We start from the raw sequence: 18,214 nt of genomic DNA, 5'->3' as shown, positions 1-18,214 counted from the left end.
TAAATGTATTAAACAACCATCACATTAGATAGATAAAAAGACAATGATATGGATTTATAAACCGGAAAACTTACATAATTCAGATCATCTTCTAATGATGATTTAGTGAAAATCTCATGTGGAGTTGGTGTTGCTGAAGAAGTTGAAAAACAAATTCAAAACTTAGTTCCATATTCTTCATAAAGCATTTTCAAATTCTTTTTAATAACTTCAACTTTTTCTCAGCAGTTCTCCGATCCACTTTATCATAAGTAGTTATAAGTATTTGCAACTTTAATTTTGGATCTAAAATTGTCCTCATAGTTAAAATGAGACTGTACTCATCCCAATGCTTAAAAAACTTAATTTTCATTTTCTTTGCCATTTGTTTCACTGTAATACATCATCAATAACTTCTAAATTTTCTACACTTGTACACAATATAAATTAGTTGTGTGATATCTAACACCCAAGAAGAATGTGGTATTAGCGTTGAAAGGTTTTAAAAACTCACAATTTTTTTCTCCTCGATCCCACTCATCCTCTGAAGGCAGTGATTTGGAACTCCTATCACACTCTTTCAAACTAGAGAATGCATCACAAAACTTCAGAGCTCTAGCGAGCATATCATAAGTCAAATTCCATCTTATTGGTAGATTTGTAGACAACATATCTCCATTTTTAACCCATGCACTTTGAACACTTACTATAAATGATTATATCATTGATCCATATGCTTTGACAAACTTAACACTCTCGAATATTTTTCCGAAGAACAACAGCTAGTTCTAACCCTTATTTCACTATGAGAATTCAAAATGTGTGCACAACATCTAACATGAACCATTTCTACTAATCATTTGAAGTCGATACTTAAGGAATTTTTTATGATTAAGGATCTTCTGCATACTATCTTTATAAGAAGCATCATTCAAGGTTATAGAGAATACTTTTTTCTCTAATTCTCACTCCTTCAAACAACTAAGAAGTTTATTAGCTACTTTTTCACCAGTATGCGGAGGTTTCAAACCACAAAAGGCTAATATCTTATTGTTCAACTTTATGCTATCATCAACATAGTGTGTTGTTAAACAAATATATCCTATCATAGTGGTAGAAGCTGGCCACATATCTGATTTAAGAGATACCCGACCTTCGAATTCTGCTAACATTCTCTCCAACTTCTCTTTTTCTTCCTCAAATCGTTTATAAATATCAATTCCAGCTATTTGCCTACATATATGCTGACATTTTGGATTCAATTAATTTTCCGTAGCCCTAACCATCTCATACTCAACATATTTGAAAGGCTGATTATGGTAAATAATGATCTCACTGATCATATTACAATCTACTTTGTGATCATACACATATTCATCACTTAACACATGAGACTTTTTTTGACATAATCCCAAATGTCATTTCAAAACAGATGTTCCTTATGCAAATTCTGATATTGATTTCTTATTACAATGGATGCAACGAATCATTCTTTTTCCATATGCCTGGAAAAACATCTTTCAAAACAAGAAACTTAGCCCGTTTTGAATGACTTATTGTTTCAGTTGCTTGAATATGATGAGTTTCACTTTGTGTTGGTCCTTGATTTTCTGTTTCATCATCATTAACAATCTCCATTTACTCATTCTCAACATAAAGAACTGCTACTGTTTCGAGTGTTTGTGAATCAATTGTACAAAACTTGTAAACAGTTACAAAATTTAAGTTAATACTATTACATGTTAATCACATAATCTTTATGCAGCTATGTCATAAAAGTTCAACAACACAAGTTTAGTTGATAAATTATCACCTAAAAGGCAACAACACTAATAGTTAAGTTACTTATCCATTTTAACTTATAATGATAATGATTAATATATTATATGGTCAAACAAAGACTCAAAATAGCTAACCAAGGGAAAACAACTCAGGATAATGAAATGTGTTACAACTTAAAAGCAAACAACATCAATCAAGCAAATAACGTATGAATAACAAGGTCAGGAGTAGAAACTCAAGATACTGTTTGACATAACAAATAAATCATCCTAAATGGCATTCCTACTTAACTTTCAAAGAACCAAAGAACCTCAAACAAAAGCTTGAGAAGACTGTAAACCTACCAAAAAGTCACTAACCAAAGCTTGAGAAGACTACAAACCTACCAAAAAGTCACTAACCAAAGCTTGAGAAACTATAAGTAAAGCACCAGTCTTCTCAAACCAACATCCAAAGCCAAATCTAGCTTGACAAGACTTAACCAGAATGTATTGTTGTGTTTGAAACCTATCAATCAAAACAAAAGATTCAAAAATTCGGAAAATTAATCAAAAACAAAAATTAGTCAACAACAACGTGCAAATCAACCACACAAGTTAAATGAGAACACATTCTTCCGAGTTCAGAGAGAAAGTTTGAAATGTTTCAAAGCTAGACTCAATAAATCAACCAACATACAAAACCTCATTTCTCATTTCTCACCAAAACACATGGAATAAAATCTACAACCAGAACATAAGCAACAAGATCTAAATTGACAAAAAATTTATCACAAGAGAAAATTTAATTTTACTAATGAAACCGTATCACCTAGAAAGCAATGAGCCAAACCAAAACTTCTTTGTCAGAAAACTCAAGAACCCTTATCACCAGAAAACATGAATCGTTGCCGCATAGCCTATGTCGGAATCGTCGCCAAAAGCATCTTTGATTTTTTGATTTGAGAATTGTGGTTATAGTCGAAGTGTCGCGAAAGATAAAATTTAGGTTTTAAGATAAATATAAAACACAGTCGTTTTATTTAATAATAAATTTTAACAAAATACTTAGAATACCCAGAAATTAAATAGAGTAAACCTGATAAGCTAATTTACAAACTAGTATCTGACCAAATTAAATACTAAAAATACAGGTTAAGAGTTTCAAATTTTACTGGTTTTGAGTAAACTTATTGTTTTTTACCCATTATTAACATCATGATTATGTCATTACATAAATGGCATTAAACTTAGAGCATAAGAAATTCTATTTCAAATCATTGTCGTTCAGCAAAATGCGAACTTGTAAGATACCAAAAATTGGACCATATTGCAATATTACAAACTTAATTAAGAGTGTGGGTCTTGGCTATGAAAGCCCATAAATTCATAACTCGAAATAATACAGAACACATGCATGCTGGACTTCAACCAAAAAACGGCACATCGTCCATTTGAAGAAAGCTCAGACAACTCGCATGTACATCGCAAACCGCCGTCTCTCCGCATCTCTTTGGCGGGAAAATAGAACAGAGAAAACCCTCGACACACAGATCAAAGAGACTAAGAGAGAGAGAGAAGTCGATTCTAGATTGAGAGAAGAGAGAGAGAGAGAGAGAGATGGCAGATGAAGGTAGTAAGGAGGATGCTGGAATGGATCAGGTAGAGGAGGATTTCTCTATATGGAAGAAGAACACACCATTCCTCTACGATCTTATGATCTCTAACCCTCTCGAGTGGCCCTCTCTCACCGTCCACTGGGTCCCATCTCCCCCTTCCCCTTACGCGGCGGATCCTTACTTCGGCGTCCACAAGCTCATCCTCGGAACCCACACTTCCGGCGATGCTCAAGATTTCCTCATGGTCGCCGACGCCGTCATCCCAACTCCCGACGCCGAGCCAGGGTTAGGCGGAACAAATCAAGATCCCATAGTCCCTAAGGTATTCGATTTTTCATAGTAGCTGAGTGTTGTATGCGCACCATGTGTTCGATGAAACAACGTGTTTATATAAATCACTTGTGCACCTTCATTTTACACTTGACAGAAATAATATTCATTTTCACATCTCTTGAGCACTAGTGCTCTGTTTCTGTTCAACTTCAGTTCCTCTAATCGTGTTCTTTGTTGGTAGGTGGAGATTAGGCAGAAGATACGTGTCGATGGAGAAGTGAACAGAGCGCGTTGCATGCCTCAAAAGCCCACTCTTGTCGGTGCGAAGACGAGTGGGTGTGAGGTGTTTTTGTTTGATTACGCCAAGCACGCTTCGAAGCCTCAGACTAGTGATTGTGATCCTGATCTGAGGCTACTGGGACACGACATGGAAGGGTATGGATTGTCTTGGAGCCCCTTCAAGGAAGGTTATCTTCTGAGTGGTTCGCAGGATAAGAAGATATGCCTTTGGGATGTTTCAGCTACACCGCAAGATAAGGTTCTGAATGCAATGTTTGTGTACGAGGTAAGCTGAACAGTACTCCTGTTTTGCTTCAAGAAGACGGTGATTTTTTTCTGCTTCTGATTTTGCTATCATGTTATGGGGTTTAGGGGCATGAATGCGCTGTGGAAGATGTAGCGTGGCACATGAAGAACGAGAACCTTTTTGGTTCTGCTGGTGATGATGGTCGATTGGTGATATGGGACACGCGGACAAACCAAATGCAACACCAAGTGAAAGTTCACGAGAAAGAGGTAAAATCCCATACTTTAGTATCTAGTGACTTGAGTGAGAATTTGGAAGTGGCAAATTGTGTGTTCTGTAGTTATGGTCGCCAGATGTCATGCTTAGTTGCTTTATTGTGTGTTCTCAGGTGAACTATTTGTCTTTCAATCCGTTCAATGAATGGGTTTTAGCAACAGCTTCGTCAGACTCAACTGTTGCCTTGTTTGACCTCCGGAAGCTGAATGTGCCATTGCACGTCTTGAGCAGCCACGAGTATGTTCTTTTACATTTTCTTACATTCCCTGCACAATCTATATTATTGTCTTAAAAACCAAAGGTTTATAGATGTTCACTGAGTGCCGTTTGCTGTGAACATCCACCATTTTAAATGAAATATTCTGATTACAGGGGAGAGGTTTTCCAAGTGGAGTGGGATCCTAACCATGAAACAGTGCTTGCATCTTCCGGTGAAGACAGAAGGCTGATGGTCTGGGACCTGAACAGGTACAATCATCATCTCAATTACAGAAGAACTCTGAATATAGATTTTTTTATTCTGAAGATTGGTCAACGTTGAGTAAGGCGTCTTTTGTTTTGACAGGGTTGGAGAAGAGCAGCTTGAGATAGAGTTGGATGCAGAAGATGGTCCACCAGAGTTGCTCTTTTCTCACGGTGGCCACAAGGCTAAGATATCAGATTTTGCTTGGAACAAAAACGAGCCTTGGGTCATTGCAAGTGTAGCAGAAGACAACAGTCTTCAGGTCTGGCAAATGGCGGAGAGCATCTATCGAGATGAAGATGAAAATGAGATCGATGAGGACATCAAACAGTCATGAAAAATGAAGAAATTAATTGGTCTCTCCATTACTCAAGACAATAGTGTCTAAAAAACCATCTTTGTCTGTATTATGGCATCTCTGTTTCGTAATGTACCATGTTTAGATTTTGTTGATTTCTTATGAATTCTCTGTTGCAAAATTTGACTTTGTGGCTAAAATTAGACTCTAGATCCAAAACGGAGCCTGCAACAGTTCAGTTGCTGTGTTAATACTGAACCTGCTTATTGTTAGATTTAAGAATCATTATAATCTCACAACATAAGAGCATAAAGAACCAAAATACAAAACCAAACGGCAAGATCACTGGGCATAATTCGATTTGAATATTAACAAGTCTTGCTACTAGCTCAACAAGGAAATGCAATTACATGAGAAGAAACAAAAAGAGACTATAAAAAATGATAATAGCACAAAGGGGGGCCTGAAGAGAGCTGGTGATGCAGTTGAACTCTACTACTTATTGGAAAACAATAACTATAGCCTTGTGAAAATTAATAGCACTACATGATTGATGATGATACTTTAAACTGCTTTAGCTGCACATGTCCCACCTGTTGCAAAACAAGATCAAACACCACGAGTTCAAGAGATCATAACATAAAAGAAAACTGTATTAAAAGTACCTCTACTAAATAGATCCTAAGGTGTTATAGTTTCACCTTTACTCTTATTAGCACCAGATGCATCCACATTGAATGTTCCATTTTCATTACTACAGCCAGCTAGATTCTGATCACCCAAGCATTGAAGCTGGTCAAACTCACAACCATTTAGCCCATTCATCAATATACCTTCTCCACTGTTCCCATTCTGAAGGCAGTACAAGTCGTCAACATCGCACGGCATATTGCAAGGCTGCATCCTATACGAGAAAGGCTGCGGTTTTTGATAAGGGAAGGCACCAATCTCTCCTTCTATCCTTCCTCTTATATCCACAAGCAAACACTTGAGCCTCGTAACCTCGGCTTCCAGCGCAGCTTGACCTTGCAGCCTCTTCATCAGCTGATTATTCACAGCCCTGAGCCTCACCACTTCATCCTCCAAGGAAGCCGCTTTAGCCTTCTTCTTCTCTCTATACTTTCTAACCGCTTCTCTGTTCCCCGAAGGCCTCTTCTTGCTCTTCTTCCCTGAAGACTCCGACGTGTCATCGGTAGTTTCTTTGTCGTCGCTCTGAGCAGCAGGAAGGATCTTGGTGTGGACATGGAGACATGTGTGTGTATGCGTGTTCTCTGGTCCGGGAGGGTTACAAGTGTGAGTGTGGGTACAAGCATGAGAGTCCTTGAGAAGCTCCTCCAAGAAAGAATCCATGGAACTGCTGCTAGGTGGAAACTCGAGCTCACCGTCATCCATTATTACAGCAACTTGTTCAACTCTTTTTGTTTGATCTTATTACCAAACAAAAATTAAGACACTTTCTGGATACAGTTGTGCTTGAAACCAAACAAGACTCGAGCTTTCAAGACCTAATCACAGAGGGAAACACACAAATTCAAACGATTCAGATGAAAGTGAAGCATCCAATTATCAATATCTCTAATAATCGGCTGATGCAATTCAGAAGAATTTTAAAGATCCAATTACCAATTTCGTACCCTTTAAACTCGAATCAAGTGAAAGAACTTCACCAGAAGTGCAGTAGAATCGCTATTACGAACCCAAAATCTGGAACTGAGAAGCTTGAGAGGAGAATCGGCGATAAGGGTTTTAAGAGTGAAAGAGGCGATGATATTAGGAAGCCCTAGAGACGAAAAGGCAACTAGTGCATTTGATGATAAGAAGCGTGTTAACAGATGGCGGAAGGACATGGACGTACGAACAAGTTGCAGAGATTTTTCTCTAAACAGTCAACATTTTTATTTTCTTAATATATACTATCGGTGCCATGATTACCCAAAATTACACATATGGAAACTGAACGATTTTGACAATACTTGTGTTGACTTGCATAACTTACGTAATTTTAAAGTGAAAAAGGGTATAAAAACCACGAATATAATTAGCTATGATTTACATCTTTAAAAATTTTACCAGGTGGCTCACTAAGTGTATAAATATTTACAAAATAACTAGATATTTTGTCGGTGCATAAGAACATAAACATGATACAAATATTGATTACTATATTCATTATTAATTTACTATCAAAAGTTACAAATTTTGATTTTTATAAAATAACTAAATCATAATAATTGATTAATGTTTCGTTTTCACTTATGAGAGATTAAAAATGTTTTCACTTACCAAAATTTAGACCAGTTTAATTATTTATGTTTAAACATATTGAATTGCAACAATTTTTTCTAAATTATAACTGTTTTTCTTATATATTTAGGCTAAAATGTGAATAGTTTTGTTCTTTCCATTTAGTTTGATTATTTTTCTTAATTTTAAATATATATTATAAAAATTTATATAACTTGATATATGTTGTTTCATACTAAGGATAGAAGAAACTACAACAAAGTTTAAAAGTAATTATATGTAAACTAATGTTTACTAATCAAGTACTTATATATTGCTGACTTTAAAAAAAAAAAAAAAAAACACGCCAGATCATTTTGGAAATATTTTCTTTTATATATATATATATATATATATATATATATATATATATTTAGAAAAATAAAATAAAAGTTATTTATAAAAACTAAAATAGCAATGTTAATAGTGACAATTACATAATTTTAATTCTTAAAAATATCTAATGTAACTGATTATTGTGGTAATTAACATGAATACGACACGTAAGAGACTAAGATCTCAAATAATTTTATAGAGATTTCGTAATATACAAGAATTGTAGAACACATCCTCTTTTAGAACTATTAATATATCTAATTTGTGAAATATAAGATGTTTTAATGAATTTTTGATATTTTAATTTATAAGATATTGTTATATTTCGGGTAATTTTTGAATTTATCAAAAATTGTATAACTAATTATATTTATAATCTATTTTGTAACTGGTTGAGTATATTTTTATTTATAGTTTCAATGATTTTTCTTAAGAAAAAACATTTCTTTTCCGCAATGGTAGTAGCAAAAGCCAAGTCAGAGTACTTATATCCAGCTTGATATCTCTGAGAAAACTCGAGACACTAAGCACACTCCCTAATTAAGACTGAAGCTCCTGCGAGGAAGAGGAAGAAAATATGCTACGGTTACTTCTCTCCATGCTGCCGACTGAAACCGAGTCAATATCCTCGATGCCCAGCATCGCGAGGCTCAAGTGTAAATCTTTGTTCGAGTTTGGGTAAACCTCATCGTCATCGAAACTGTCCTCATCTTCTTCCACTTTCTTCACCCATTTCTCTACCTCATCTTCTCCTCTTAGCAGCTTGAGTATCTGCAGAAATGTAAATAAAAATTAGACCAAATGGTTAGATCTTGGTGCAATTCATTGCTAGAGCAGAGGATCCAACACTTGAAATCAGTTATAACCTCTCTGATATTGGGACGGTGAGTAGCTGCTCTTGTAAGGCAACATCTAGCAGCAAGAACCGTTTTCTGAAACCGTGCCTCATCTAAACTCCCTGGAATGTTCGGATCCAAGAGCTCTTTTGCATCGCCTTTTTCAATCATCGGTATTGCCTGCAACCCAAGTAATCTCTTTTTATGTTTCAATGTAGGTTTCTTGTGCTACAAGTAACCAAAAAACCAACACTTACCCACATGACCAAACTCTCTTGTCCTCTTGGGCTATCAGACGAAATAGTAGTTCTTCCTGATATGAGTTCAAGCAAAACTACACCAAAGGCATAAACATCGACTTTATCGCTGACTTTTCCATACATGAAGTACTCAGGAGCTAGGTATCCAAACGTCCCCACCACGTCCCTTTGTATTGTGTATCCACAAGAGTTTGAACCCCACATCGAAAGCCCGAAATCCGAAAGCTTTTCTCACAAGAAAGGTCTTAAATGGTTATGAGTTTGTTAATATATTTTACGAGTTCTGAGTCACTAGTTCTCAAATACCTGAGGTTCAAACTCATCTGAGAGGAGAACATTGGAAGATTTAACATCTCTGTGGATCACAGGATTAGAACATTGGTTATGAAGATAATCAAGAGCTTTCCCTAATCCAATAGCTATCTGGAATCTCTCTTCCCATCCCAATACATGCTTACCTTCAGAAATTAAATAGCCATGCTTAATATATGTTGTGTCAAAGATGGTTTAAAGAGTGGAGTAGTATTGTGCTAACCCTGAAGGGCTTCCTCTAAACTTCCTCTGGATGAGAGATTGTAAACCGAGATTAGGTCGTTATACCAAACGCAGATACCGACCAGAGGAGAGATGTTTTGGTGACTCAAAGAAGAGATTATTTTCACTTCTTGAACAAAATCATTCACTGCTTCTTTACCAGATGATTTCAAGATTTTCACCGCAACTTCTTTCCCATCTTCAAGAACCCCTTTGTAGACTTCGTTACATCCTCCTTTTCCGATTAGATTCTCTGTAATAAAAGAAAAAACAAGAATCAGATGCACATAAAGTGACTTAGAGAAGAGAAAAAATAACAGAGGTGTAAGATAGTACCTGAAGAGAAATCAGATGTTGCTGTCTTAAGAACATCATAGCTAAACCATTTGTTTATTTCCTTTAGTATGTCTTTAAGTTGTGAATCGCAAAAGCTTTGTTGAGAAGTCAGATTTGGAAACCGTTCAGGCAAGCTCATGACCCAGTTGACAACTGATACTTTTCGAGTCTGATGTTGAACCACAGGAGTAGCTAAAGTGGTTGTTCTTAGCAACGGCCAACCTGGTTTCTGGTCCATTACATCTACATGTGGAAGAGAAAGCGATCTACCCGAAACCCTCCTCTTCTCTTGGCTTGTTATCTCGAGAACTCGGCTTTTAATTGTCGATTCTTCGGTTTTCAGTTCGATGTCTTTGTCTGAGAGTCCCATCATAAAGCTCAGAACTTGGTGTTGGACTTGTATTTTGAGCTGCAAGAAGAACAAAAACCATTTCTGTCAACCAGTTTAAAGAATGATGTAAATAGAACCAACGAACCAAGAGGTGGTTGGTAAAAGAATATATTTCCTCTGTAGATGGCCAAAAACATCAGTTGTTGGCGGAAGCTCTTTTGCGCAGCCTTTAGCTACTTTAAGACTTATAAAACATATATAAAATTAGTAAGAGAATATCAATTTTTATATGTAAACTTTTCTCCCTATGTTTAGTTCTCACCCTAACTTTCTTTGATGTTTAACTCCAACAATAGTGGACATAGCGTTGTATCTCTTTGTCTCTTCAACTAAAACCCCTTGTACTGAGTTTCCCTTCAAAACTTCTCCTTTGAGCTCAATCTGTTCTCAAACCCCAAATATTCTCTGTTACCCAATTGTCAAAATCTTGTCTTTACTCGAAATAAACCCGTAAAAAGATGTGAAGCTACCTTCTTTGTTGAGTAGAATTCACTGTAAAGTTCTAAGTACCCATCCAATGATGACTTGTTTTTCAAGGCACGACCTGAATCATATCATCCAAGTTCCATAAAACTTAGTTAAGACTAAAGAGTAACTATAAATAACTAACTAACAAGGAAGAGAAGAAGTTGAACAAACATGAACAACAACAACACAATCTCCATGTTCTGCAACTTCTTCAAGTGTCCATTGCAATATCTCTTTGTCACTTTCATCAATTTTAATTCCAACCAAAACAATATTCCTCTGCTTCAAATTCACATTATCCACATTTTTGTTTTTCTCCACTGCGATTTTCCTTTTCTTCCTATGTGCAAAGAACTAAATACGAAATGCGAATTACAGAGGAATTAATGGCTTATTCGCTATAATATAAACAAATATAAATCAAGACTTTACAGTTGTTCTTTTTTTTTTTTTTTTTGTTCACTGGACGCTCTCTGGAATCCCGGAAGAGTCGAACCCGTGTGCCTTGGGATCCAGTTCACTCTAGTGTTTTACCACTAGGCTATTCTGTCCCGGCTTACAGTTGTTCTTTAAGAATACTATTTTTGTAGGGAAGTAAGAGAGATTTAGGGTTTGATTGGTAATGGCTGTAGTTTTAAAATTTTTGCTGTAGAAAAAAATCTGTAAACTTTTTGCTGTGTTTTTAGATTTTATTGCTGTAAAATTTTATGGAAAGCACTAAAAATTGCTTTGGATATTTGGCTCTTCAGAACACTTGTACAGCTATAGGTTATTTTAAGAGCTGTGGTTTCAAAAAAAAAATTAAAGCTTGATTGCTCTGAATTTGGTGCTTTAGAAATAAATAGGGTTGTGGACATCACCTATAGCAACTACCGATCACCCTCATAAAAGTCAAAAAACTTATGCTGCAACTACTATCAGATACAAACAAACACAAAATCAAGAGAGAGACACTTGAATATTCGAAGACATTTTAAGATAATAAAATAAGCAAATTGGGTTTAAAGAAGATACACGATGAGCATTAACAGACAGCATAGTATCACCTAAATCATCTGTCTTTAGGTCAAAATAAAATTGATAGTTTTGCTGCCATGTGCCATCAGCTTTTGTATCTGCTTCTGACACGGCTGATAAAACTAGATAGATTGGCCCAAATTTTTTTTTTCCGTCGAAAGGTTTTTAATATTAAAAATGGGCCAAGCCCAATACAAATAAAAAAACAAACAAAAGCCCAATAGAAACAAAGGGGCAAACACGCTTCTCAACTGGGCCACACATTCCGGCCCAACTTGAAGAAAACCCTAACCCTTCACGCGATTGACTTCGCCGCCTCGCATCCCAGCATCTCTGCTGCTTGGACACGTGTTGCCATCCTCGCCGTCGAGGATACACGTGTTGCGAGGACACCACGTCACCACCGCTTCGCGTTTTCGTCGGAGATCCAAACATCCCATCTTCCGACCACCCCGGAACTCAAAAGCTCCGACAATCTTCTTCCGACCATCCCATCTTTGGGTCTCTAAAAACCGGAGGTAATCAATCGCCGCGGCGAGATCTCCTCCAACACCGTTCACCACAGACCCTCAAGAAGAGACGTCGCATGCATCGCCACTCTTTCCGCCGGAGAACTTTCCTCTCCTCCGACGACCCACAACCAACCGAATCATAATAAAACCAGGATAAAACCAAAACCCTAAAAGATAAGGGACCTAAACCGACAGCGTAGGGCTATGTGAGCCCCTACCCTCCGGAGCCAAAACCGGCGAAGACGGAGCAGAGAAAGCCTCCCCTTCCCGGGAACTAGAACCGGCGGCGGCGAAGCTGAAGAAGCCTCCACCTCCCGGAGAAACAAACCACTGACACATGCAAGCCTCTCTTCTCACGCCGTTAGCCACCACGCGACCGCGTCTTCCCTCCACGCGAGGAGACCACCGATGAGTGATGATTCCAATCCAGAGCTCCGACAAAGCAAATCGGTGAGGCGCGACGAAGAAGAGGTTAAAAGCAACCTCTTTGAACAAGAATAAGGATTCCGGCGACGGCACGGACGCTCACGCGCCGGCCGTACGCCGGATAGATTGGCCCAAATAGAACTATAAAATATGAAGAAATATAAAAAGTTTACATTAAAGGACCTAACTTTTTCGTATAGGTAAATGCTGATCTTATTCTCTCAACTACTTCTAAGGAAAAGAAAGAAGATTGACCTTACTTTATTGATATTTTCTTAAATGAAAATATAACTGCTATGATCAGAGAAGAACGAAAGAGGTGAGAAAAGCTAGAAGAAAGTGTCGGTGAGAACAAAGAGATAGATATAATTTGAGAGAAGCCAAGAAAAGGGTCCAGTGAAGAAGACAGGAGACCAAGGAGAGTGCCGATCTTGGTTCATATCCTCTGGTACTCATCATAAACAGCCTCTACGGGAATTTAGAGCTTACTCCCTGTCAACAGATAAGATAGATAATATGAAAGGAGGTGACCAACCTTAGGAAAAGAAAACTCACCCCATATACGGTTGCGAAGCAGAGCCTCCGGACTCACCAAAAAAGATACTCATCTCCACCTACTTGGAAGGCTTAATGCCTCCATCACTGATGTCTCCCCTTCAGACGACACCGGGTGGGAAACAACTGTAGACAATGACAAAAACATATTGGTCAGGAATAGTAAGAAATAACAGCTCAGGGTTCCAAGCGTCAGAAATATTAACTACACACCGCCAAAACATGGGAAAACCGGAAGCTTCGCCAACTTTCAGGGGCTCTTTGACGATCTTTTGACCATCCCAGGAACGAATATGCTAAAATTCATAGCGGCTCTGGCCAGAACAACATAAAGTACGACAATCGCTTCCACCTTCGCATAGTGAGATATTTAATTTTGAGTTTCCACACGGTCCAGGCCAGGATAACCCAAAAAAGTTCCAAGAAATGACATCCTTTTCATACTACACTTGCTGAAAATGTATGACTCTAGTCGACCATAGTGCACATGTAATCTCCCGACTTCACTCATGAAATCGAAAGATAAGAGAAAAACTATTGGAAATAATTAATCCAAGAAATCATTCATTTTTCTTAGAGAAGGACATCTACTTTCTTCTCCTGCTTGGAAGATTTTCCAAGCATGGTTTTCCTCATACCTCTAGATAAAATGGAAAACTTCTAATAAATGGAGAACTTTCCATATTTCAGCATATTGAAGTTTCCATATTTCAAGACATAATTTTCCATAAAAATTATTTACCTTTTTATATCCTAAATTATAAAATTTAACCTAGTGGGAATTTAAAATGGAACTAGATTTTGTTTTTTATGTCACTATTAAGGGTTGGACAAAAAACTCGAATTCGAAGAACCGAACCGAACCCAATAAGTAATACCAAATCAGAACTGAAATTGATTAAATATCCGAATCATTCAGAATTTTGGTATTTGAAGAACTGAAACCTAATCCGATCTGAACCGAAGTATTTTGGGTATCCAAAATAGATTTATATACTTATATATATTAATTATTTTTAGATTTAATATATATAAAAACATCCAGAATATATATGATACTTTTAAGTTCGTTTAAATACTTGAAAATATATACAAATAATCAACGTAAATATCTAAAATAGGTAAAATATACTCAAAACTCCAAAATACTTAAATAATTATTAATTATCTATCCAAATATTTAAACCAAAACAGTTTATATGTTAAGTTAGGTACTCTGACATATGTTATTCAAATTTATATGTAATATATACTATTGTTTATAGATTTTTTAAAATTTAAAAAATATAATAAATTTTAATTTTTTTAAATTAATTTAAATTGGTTATCCAAATCCGAACCGAATCCTCAAAGATCTGAACCGAACACGAAATCCCAAACAGACCTGAAAACGAACTCGAACGCCCACTTCTAATCACTATTATATATCCTATAATTAATTATATTTTATACGTACCATCAAATAAGTAATCTTATAATTAATAATATTTTATACGTACAATCATATAAATAATCACATATATTATATTTTTAAATTTCAATGTGAAATATAAAAATCATAATTTAAGTTGGTGTTTGAAATTAGGCTTTATATTGTATTTTTCTTATATATATTGAAAACATTTTTATAATGGTTATTGGAAAATATGTTAGTAAAAATCAATTTTTGAATTTTTGAATGAATTTTTGATATAAATCAATTTTAAATTATTATTTTGATTTGAATATGTATATCAAGTAACATAAACCCTTTACTTTTTAATATAATATAATGGACTTCCAATTTTTTTAATAGCATAAGCCCATTTATTTTCTAACTTACTGCTATCTATGTTTTCAAACAACACTATATTTTTTTTTAACTGCTACATATGTTACCAAACAGAATGGTTTAAAGTACTTCTACTTTAATAAGATAGATAAAATAAATTTTGGTTTGTAATATAATAAAGGAAAATACCAATATAATCATCAAGAATCGAAAAAGGTAAATAAGAAAAAACAACAAAGTAAAACAAAAAAATACAATAGGACTTAAGATGCACGCTGCATTAAAAACCAAAATACATTAGGACTTAGGATGCACGCTACATCAATAAAAGTTAAAAACCAAAATACATTAGGACTTACGATGCACGCTACCTCAATATAAGACTCTTTATAATACCAGTTTCGTCTAGGTCTTTTGCCGATCTCCGCTTTGGCTCTGTAACCTATAGATTCGCTCTTCTCATATTCTCAATGGACAAAGAATCCGCCACCCCGTCTGGAGCAGCTTCGAATGCGATCAAGGCCACGGCGCATCTAAATGAAGTGAACAGAGAGCCGAGAGATGGTTTGGAGAAACATAAGATAGACATAACCGAGAAAAAAACACCTGATGTGATAGAGATGTTGAAAGGATTGGTTGATCGTCTAGAGAAGATGGAAGAAAAGGTGGATCATCGTCTTCAGAAGATCGAAGAGAAGGTGGACTGTCGTCTTCGGGAGATCGAAGAAAAAGTGGATATGTTGATCTCATCGGTTAGTTTAAATAATAACGAATTAGTTGCTGCCTCGATGAAAACTGGCACTGTGAAGGCGGCCGAGGCAGACAACATGTCTGTAGATGAATCATTTTCTTCTGATGATGAAGAAGAGCCTGTCCAGAGAAATTATAAAGCAAATACTAAAAAGGCGACCACCACTACTAACAGCCCGTTTGGTCCTTTTGTTCGTGGTCGTGGATATGGTCCTAGTAGTCTTAATGTCGGTGGCCCTTTTTCCGGTGGTCGTTGTGGCGGTCGTGGTGAGTGTAGCTTCTGTTGAGGCTTTCTGGTGGTGGAGGAAGAAGAGACCTGGTTCTGTTACTCAGCTTCAACGATTAAGGAGTGGTGTTGTTAGCTTGTGATACAATGCAATATTTCTTTTATCTTGTTATTATTATGTTGGTTCCTGCAACTTGTTTGATTTTTCTTACTTTTTGAGTAATTCAAGTATTGTCTTAAATCAACAGGCATGAGCTTGTCTATGCAGCTTTTTTTCCTTGAAGTTTGTCTTTAGAATCTCATCTTTGGTATTAGTATCTCCATTTACTCCATTCAACAGCTTTCTAAATCTCTAAAACATTTTCTCTAAAATCCACACCATATCATTATACGTTGCAAAAACAAATTAAGCTATTCGCACTGCATCCAAAATATATTACAGGTTTCCACTCTTTGTGTTTAGTAACGCTTTTGTCTGAACGTTAAAAGTAACTTCAACCAAAACCTGCCTTAAACTTCCTTCACTGGAACAAATATCAACTATGAAGAGGCAGCTTTTTGAGACGAAGGGGTTTTGATCCCATAACCCACCCACAGATCGATCAATATAGCGAAATTCCTGATTCTACGTTCAGTTACTTTTTACATAATCCAACATTTTATTATAACTTTGTGTTCTAAAGAATACATTAATTGATCTCCACAAATCACAAGCTTCAGGAATATCTATGAGCAGCGACCAGACTTGTTTCCAATCAACGACTCTGATTATATAGTAACAATGTGATAATAGTATATGATAGTGCAGCAGCCAACACTATCCACTCTGTTTAGCACTCGAGGAAGTAGATGTCGTCATGAAAGATTCACCACACCCGCATTGACCTTGCGAGTTCGGATTGATGAACACAAACTCTGATCTGCAATTAAACAAACAGAAATATTAAAAAAAATATTGTTACAGTTAAATGTGACAAGAGTTTGCAAACCTTAGTTTATCATCTATGAAATCCATCTTTGTTCCAATCACATGCATTAAAGCCTTGGGTTCCACAAGGATCCTCACACCTTTCTCCTCCACCAGCTCATCGAATATCCCTTTCTCATCTGATAACAATACTCTCGCGGGGATCAGAGTCTATAAACAACATGTGATGATCAACATAGCAAGAGGCAAGCATCTATAAACCAAATAAGCTCAAACTATGTATTCAAGTAAACAAGAAACATCCCATTGGAGGCAACGTGGCCTTGTCCACTAAAAAATCAAGACAATGGTTTGTGTGTGCGTAATTGAGAGTGTATGATAAACCGTTGCAGCCTCTTGCTTTAACGCCCAATCGGAGGAAAGGTTTTTGCCTCTGGAGCAAGAGATGATGAACCCTAGAGGCAGCTTCGTCCGTTATGGTTAACACTTGCTTCCTTATCGCCGGTCCAACCCTCGCCGCCAAGACTCGAGAAGCCTTCATCGAATCGAATCGAATTCTCGGAGACTTTCGTTAGAAGAATATAGACGAGTCCGGTTTTTGGGACATCCGGGTAGCTTCGGTTCGATTTGGGTAATTTGGATTTCAGTACGGTCGGTTACTGGAAAATTGAAACCAAATTAAATAATCGGTTCGATTTTATTCGGGTAGTTTGGTTTGGTCTTAAGGGGCAGAATGTCGGCTCTATAATCTCAAATAAATATGTAAAGGCTAGTGTCGTGTAGTTTTACCGGAAGAAAAATGGTCTATTTTTTTGGTTAACCGAATACATTCATTTCAAGTCTGGAAGCAATAAGGTATCACATCAATCAATAATCAAGGTTTGAGAGTTTTGATCTCTCCCCGAACAGTAAGAAACAAAGTCCGGATGAACAAATCTCTTATGCGTATAATTGTTTTCTTGAGTTCTTTCACTTGCTAAATTGAGATCAGCTCAATCAAGCTAAGATTGAACCTAAAAACAATCAAGAAGAAACTAGATCGAATACCCAAACAGAGCCAGGTTCTCAGTGTAGAGAATAAGGTTCGATCCGTTTTGACTTTGAGGTTGTAAGGTTGATCTGTATTGCTTAAATTTGAAAGATAGATCAAGATGGAATCTGTTAATGGAAAATTTGAGATGAAAAAGTTTGATAACTAGCTACGGTGATTTTGATTCGTGAATGTTTAAGATGTTGATGCAGGTTGAGTTGCAAGGATTGTTGCACATGTTGTGACCCGGTCAAGCATTAAGTTTTGATTAGATATGGTTTGATATTTTATTATTATTTGTTTGACCTTAATTGCAACATGGTTTCTTAAACAAATTGCATGTTGTTGAAAAGCATATCGC

At 36.4% G+C, this 18,214-nt stretch overlaps 3 protein-coding genes and 1 pseudogene across 5 annotated transcripts; 1 reads left to right on the top strand and 3 right to left on the bottom strand.

The window, feature by feature from the left end:
* Positions 1-3,259: 3,259 nt before the first annotated feature.
* Positions 3,260-5,375, top strand: LOC106347047 (WD-40 repeat-containing protein MSI2). The gene is made up of 6 exons (XM_013786534.3): positions 3,260-3,680; positions 3,873-4,196; positions 4,283-4,426; positions 4,546-4,670; positions 4,806-4,901; positions 4,999-5,375. The coding sequence occupies exons 1-6, from the start codon at positions 3,360-3,362 to the stop codon at positions 5,231-5,233; spliced, it is 1,245 nt and encodes a 414-aa protein (XP_013641988.1). The 5' UTR covers positions 3,260-3,359; the 3' UTR covers positions 5,234-5,375.
* Positions 5,376-5,516: 141 nt separating this feature from the next.
* On the bottom strand, positions 5,517-7,090 carry BNAC09G09130D (basic leucine zipper 23). 3 transcript variants are annotated; one of them, XM_013786537.3, is made up of 3 exons: positions 6,829-7,090; positions 5,860-6,699; positions 5,517-5,787 (listed from the first exon to the last, which is right to left on the bottom strand). In XM_013786537.3, exon 2 carries the CDS (start codon positions 6,584-6,586, stop codon positions 5,876-5,878), a length of 711 nt encoding a protein of 236 aa, XP_013641991.1. In that variant the 5' UTR covers positions 6,587-6,699; positions 6,829-7,090; the 3' UTR covers positions 5,517-5,787; positions 5,860-5,875. The 3 variants fall into 3 exon arrangements, with proteins under 3 accessions (XP_013641991.1, XP_013641990.1, XP_013641989.1); XM_013786536.3 differs by having other exon boundaries at positions 5,896-6,699; XM_013786535.2 differs by having other exon boundaries at positions 5,896-6,699; positions 6,818-7,074.
* A 1,103-nt stretch (positions 7,091-8,193) lies between these two features.
* On the bottom strand, positions 8,194-11,004 carry LOC106351489 (annotated as a pseudogene).
* Positions 11,005-16,495: 5,491 nt separating this feature from the next.
* Positions 16,496-17,450, bottom strand: LOC106351488 (iron-sulfur assembly protein IscA-like 1, mitochondrial). Its single transcript, XM_013791284.3, has 3 exons — positions 17,169-17,450; positions 16,885-17,014; positions 16,496-16,815 (listed from the first exon to the last, which is right to left on the bottom strand). Exons 1-3 carry the CDS (start codon positions 17,362-17,364, stop codon positions 16,713-16,715), a joined length of 429 nt encoding a protein of 142 aa, XP_013646738.1. The 5' UTR covers positions 17,365-17,450; the 3' UTR covers positions 16,496-16,712.
* Between the last annotated feature and the right edge of the window lie 764 nt (positions 17,451-18,214).

This window comes from Brassica napus, chromosome C9, assembly GCF_020379485.1.
Source record: "Brassica napus cultivar Da-Ae chromosome C9, Da-Ae, whole genome shotgun sequence".
NCBI lineage: Eukaryota > Viridiplantae > Streptophyta > Magnoliopsida > Brassicales > Brassicaceae > Brassica > Brassica napus.
This window is presented reverse-complemented; position numbering and strand designations above follow the sequence as displayed.

What these genes read in the sequence shown, in the direction of transcription:
- LOC106347047 (XM_013786534.3), top strand. Translation starts at nt 3,360, where the DNA reads ATGGCAGATGAAGGTAGTAAGGAGGATGCTGGAATGGATCAGGTAGAG. An exon ending in ATGCAATGTTTGTGTACGAG is followed by an intron (nt 4,197 to 4,282) that starts GTAAGCTGAACA and finishes TATGGGGTTTAG; the next exon opens with GGGCATGAATGCGCTGTGGA. An exon ending in CACGTCTTGAGCAGCCACGA is followed by an intron (nt 4,671 to 4,805) that starts GTATGTTCTTTT and finishes TTCTGATTACAG; the next exon opens with GGGAGAGGTTTTCCAAGTGG.
- BNAC09G09130D (XM_013786536.3), bottom strand. Translation starts at nt 6,586, where the DNA reads ATGGATGACGGTGAGCTCGAGTTTCCACCTAGCAGCAGTTCCATGGAT. An exon ending in TGGTGCTAATAAGAGTAAAG is followed by an intron (nt 5,788 to 5,895) that starts GTGAAACTATAA and finishes GTTTTGCAACAG; the next exon opens with GTGGGACATGTGCAGCTAAA.
- LOC106351488 (XM_013791284.3), bottom strand. Translation starts at nt 17,364, where the DNA reads ATGAAGGCTTCTCGAGTCTTGGCGGCGAGGGTTGGACCGGCGATAAGG. An exon ending in TTACGCACACACAAACCATT is followed by an intron (nt 17,015 to 17,168) that starts GTCTTGATTTTT and finishes TCCCCGCGAGAG; the next exon opens with TATTGTTATCAGATGAGAAA. An exon ending in TTCATAGATGATAAACTAAG is followed by an intron (nt 16,816 to 16,884) that starts GTTTGCAAACTC and finishes GTTTAATTGCAG; the next exon opens with ATCAGAGTTTGTGTTCATCA.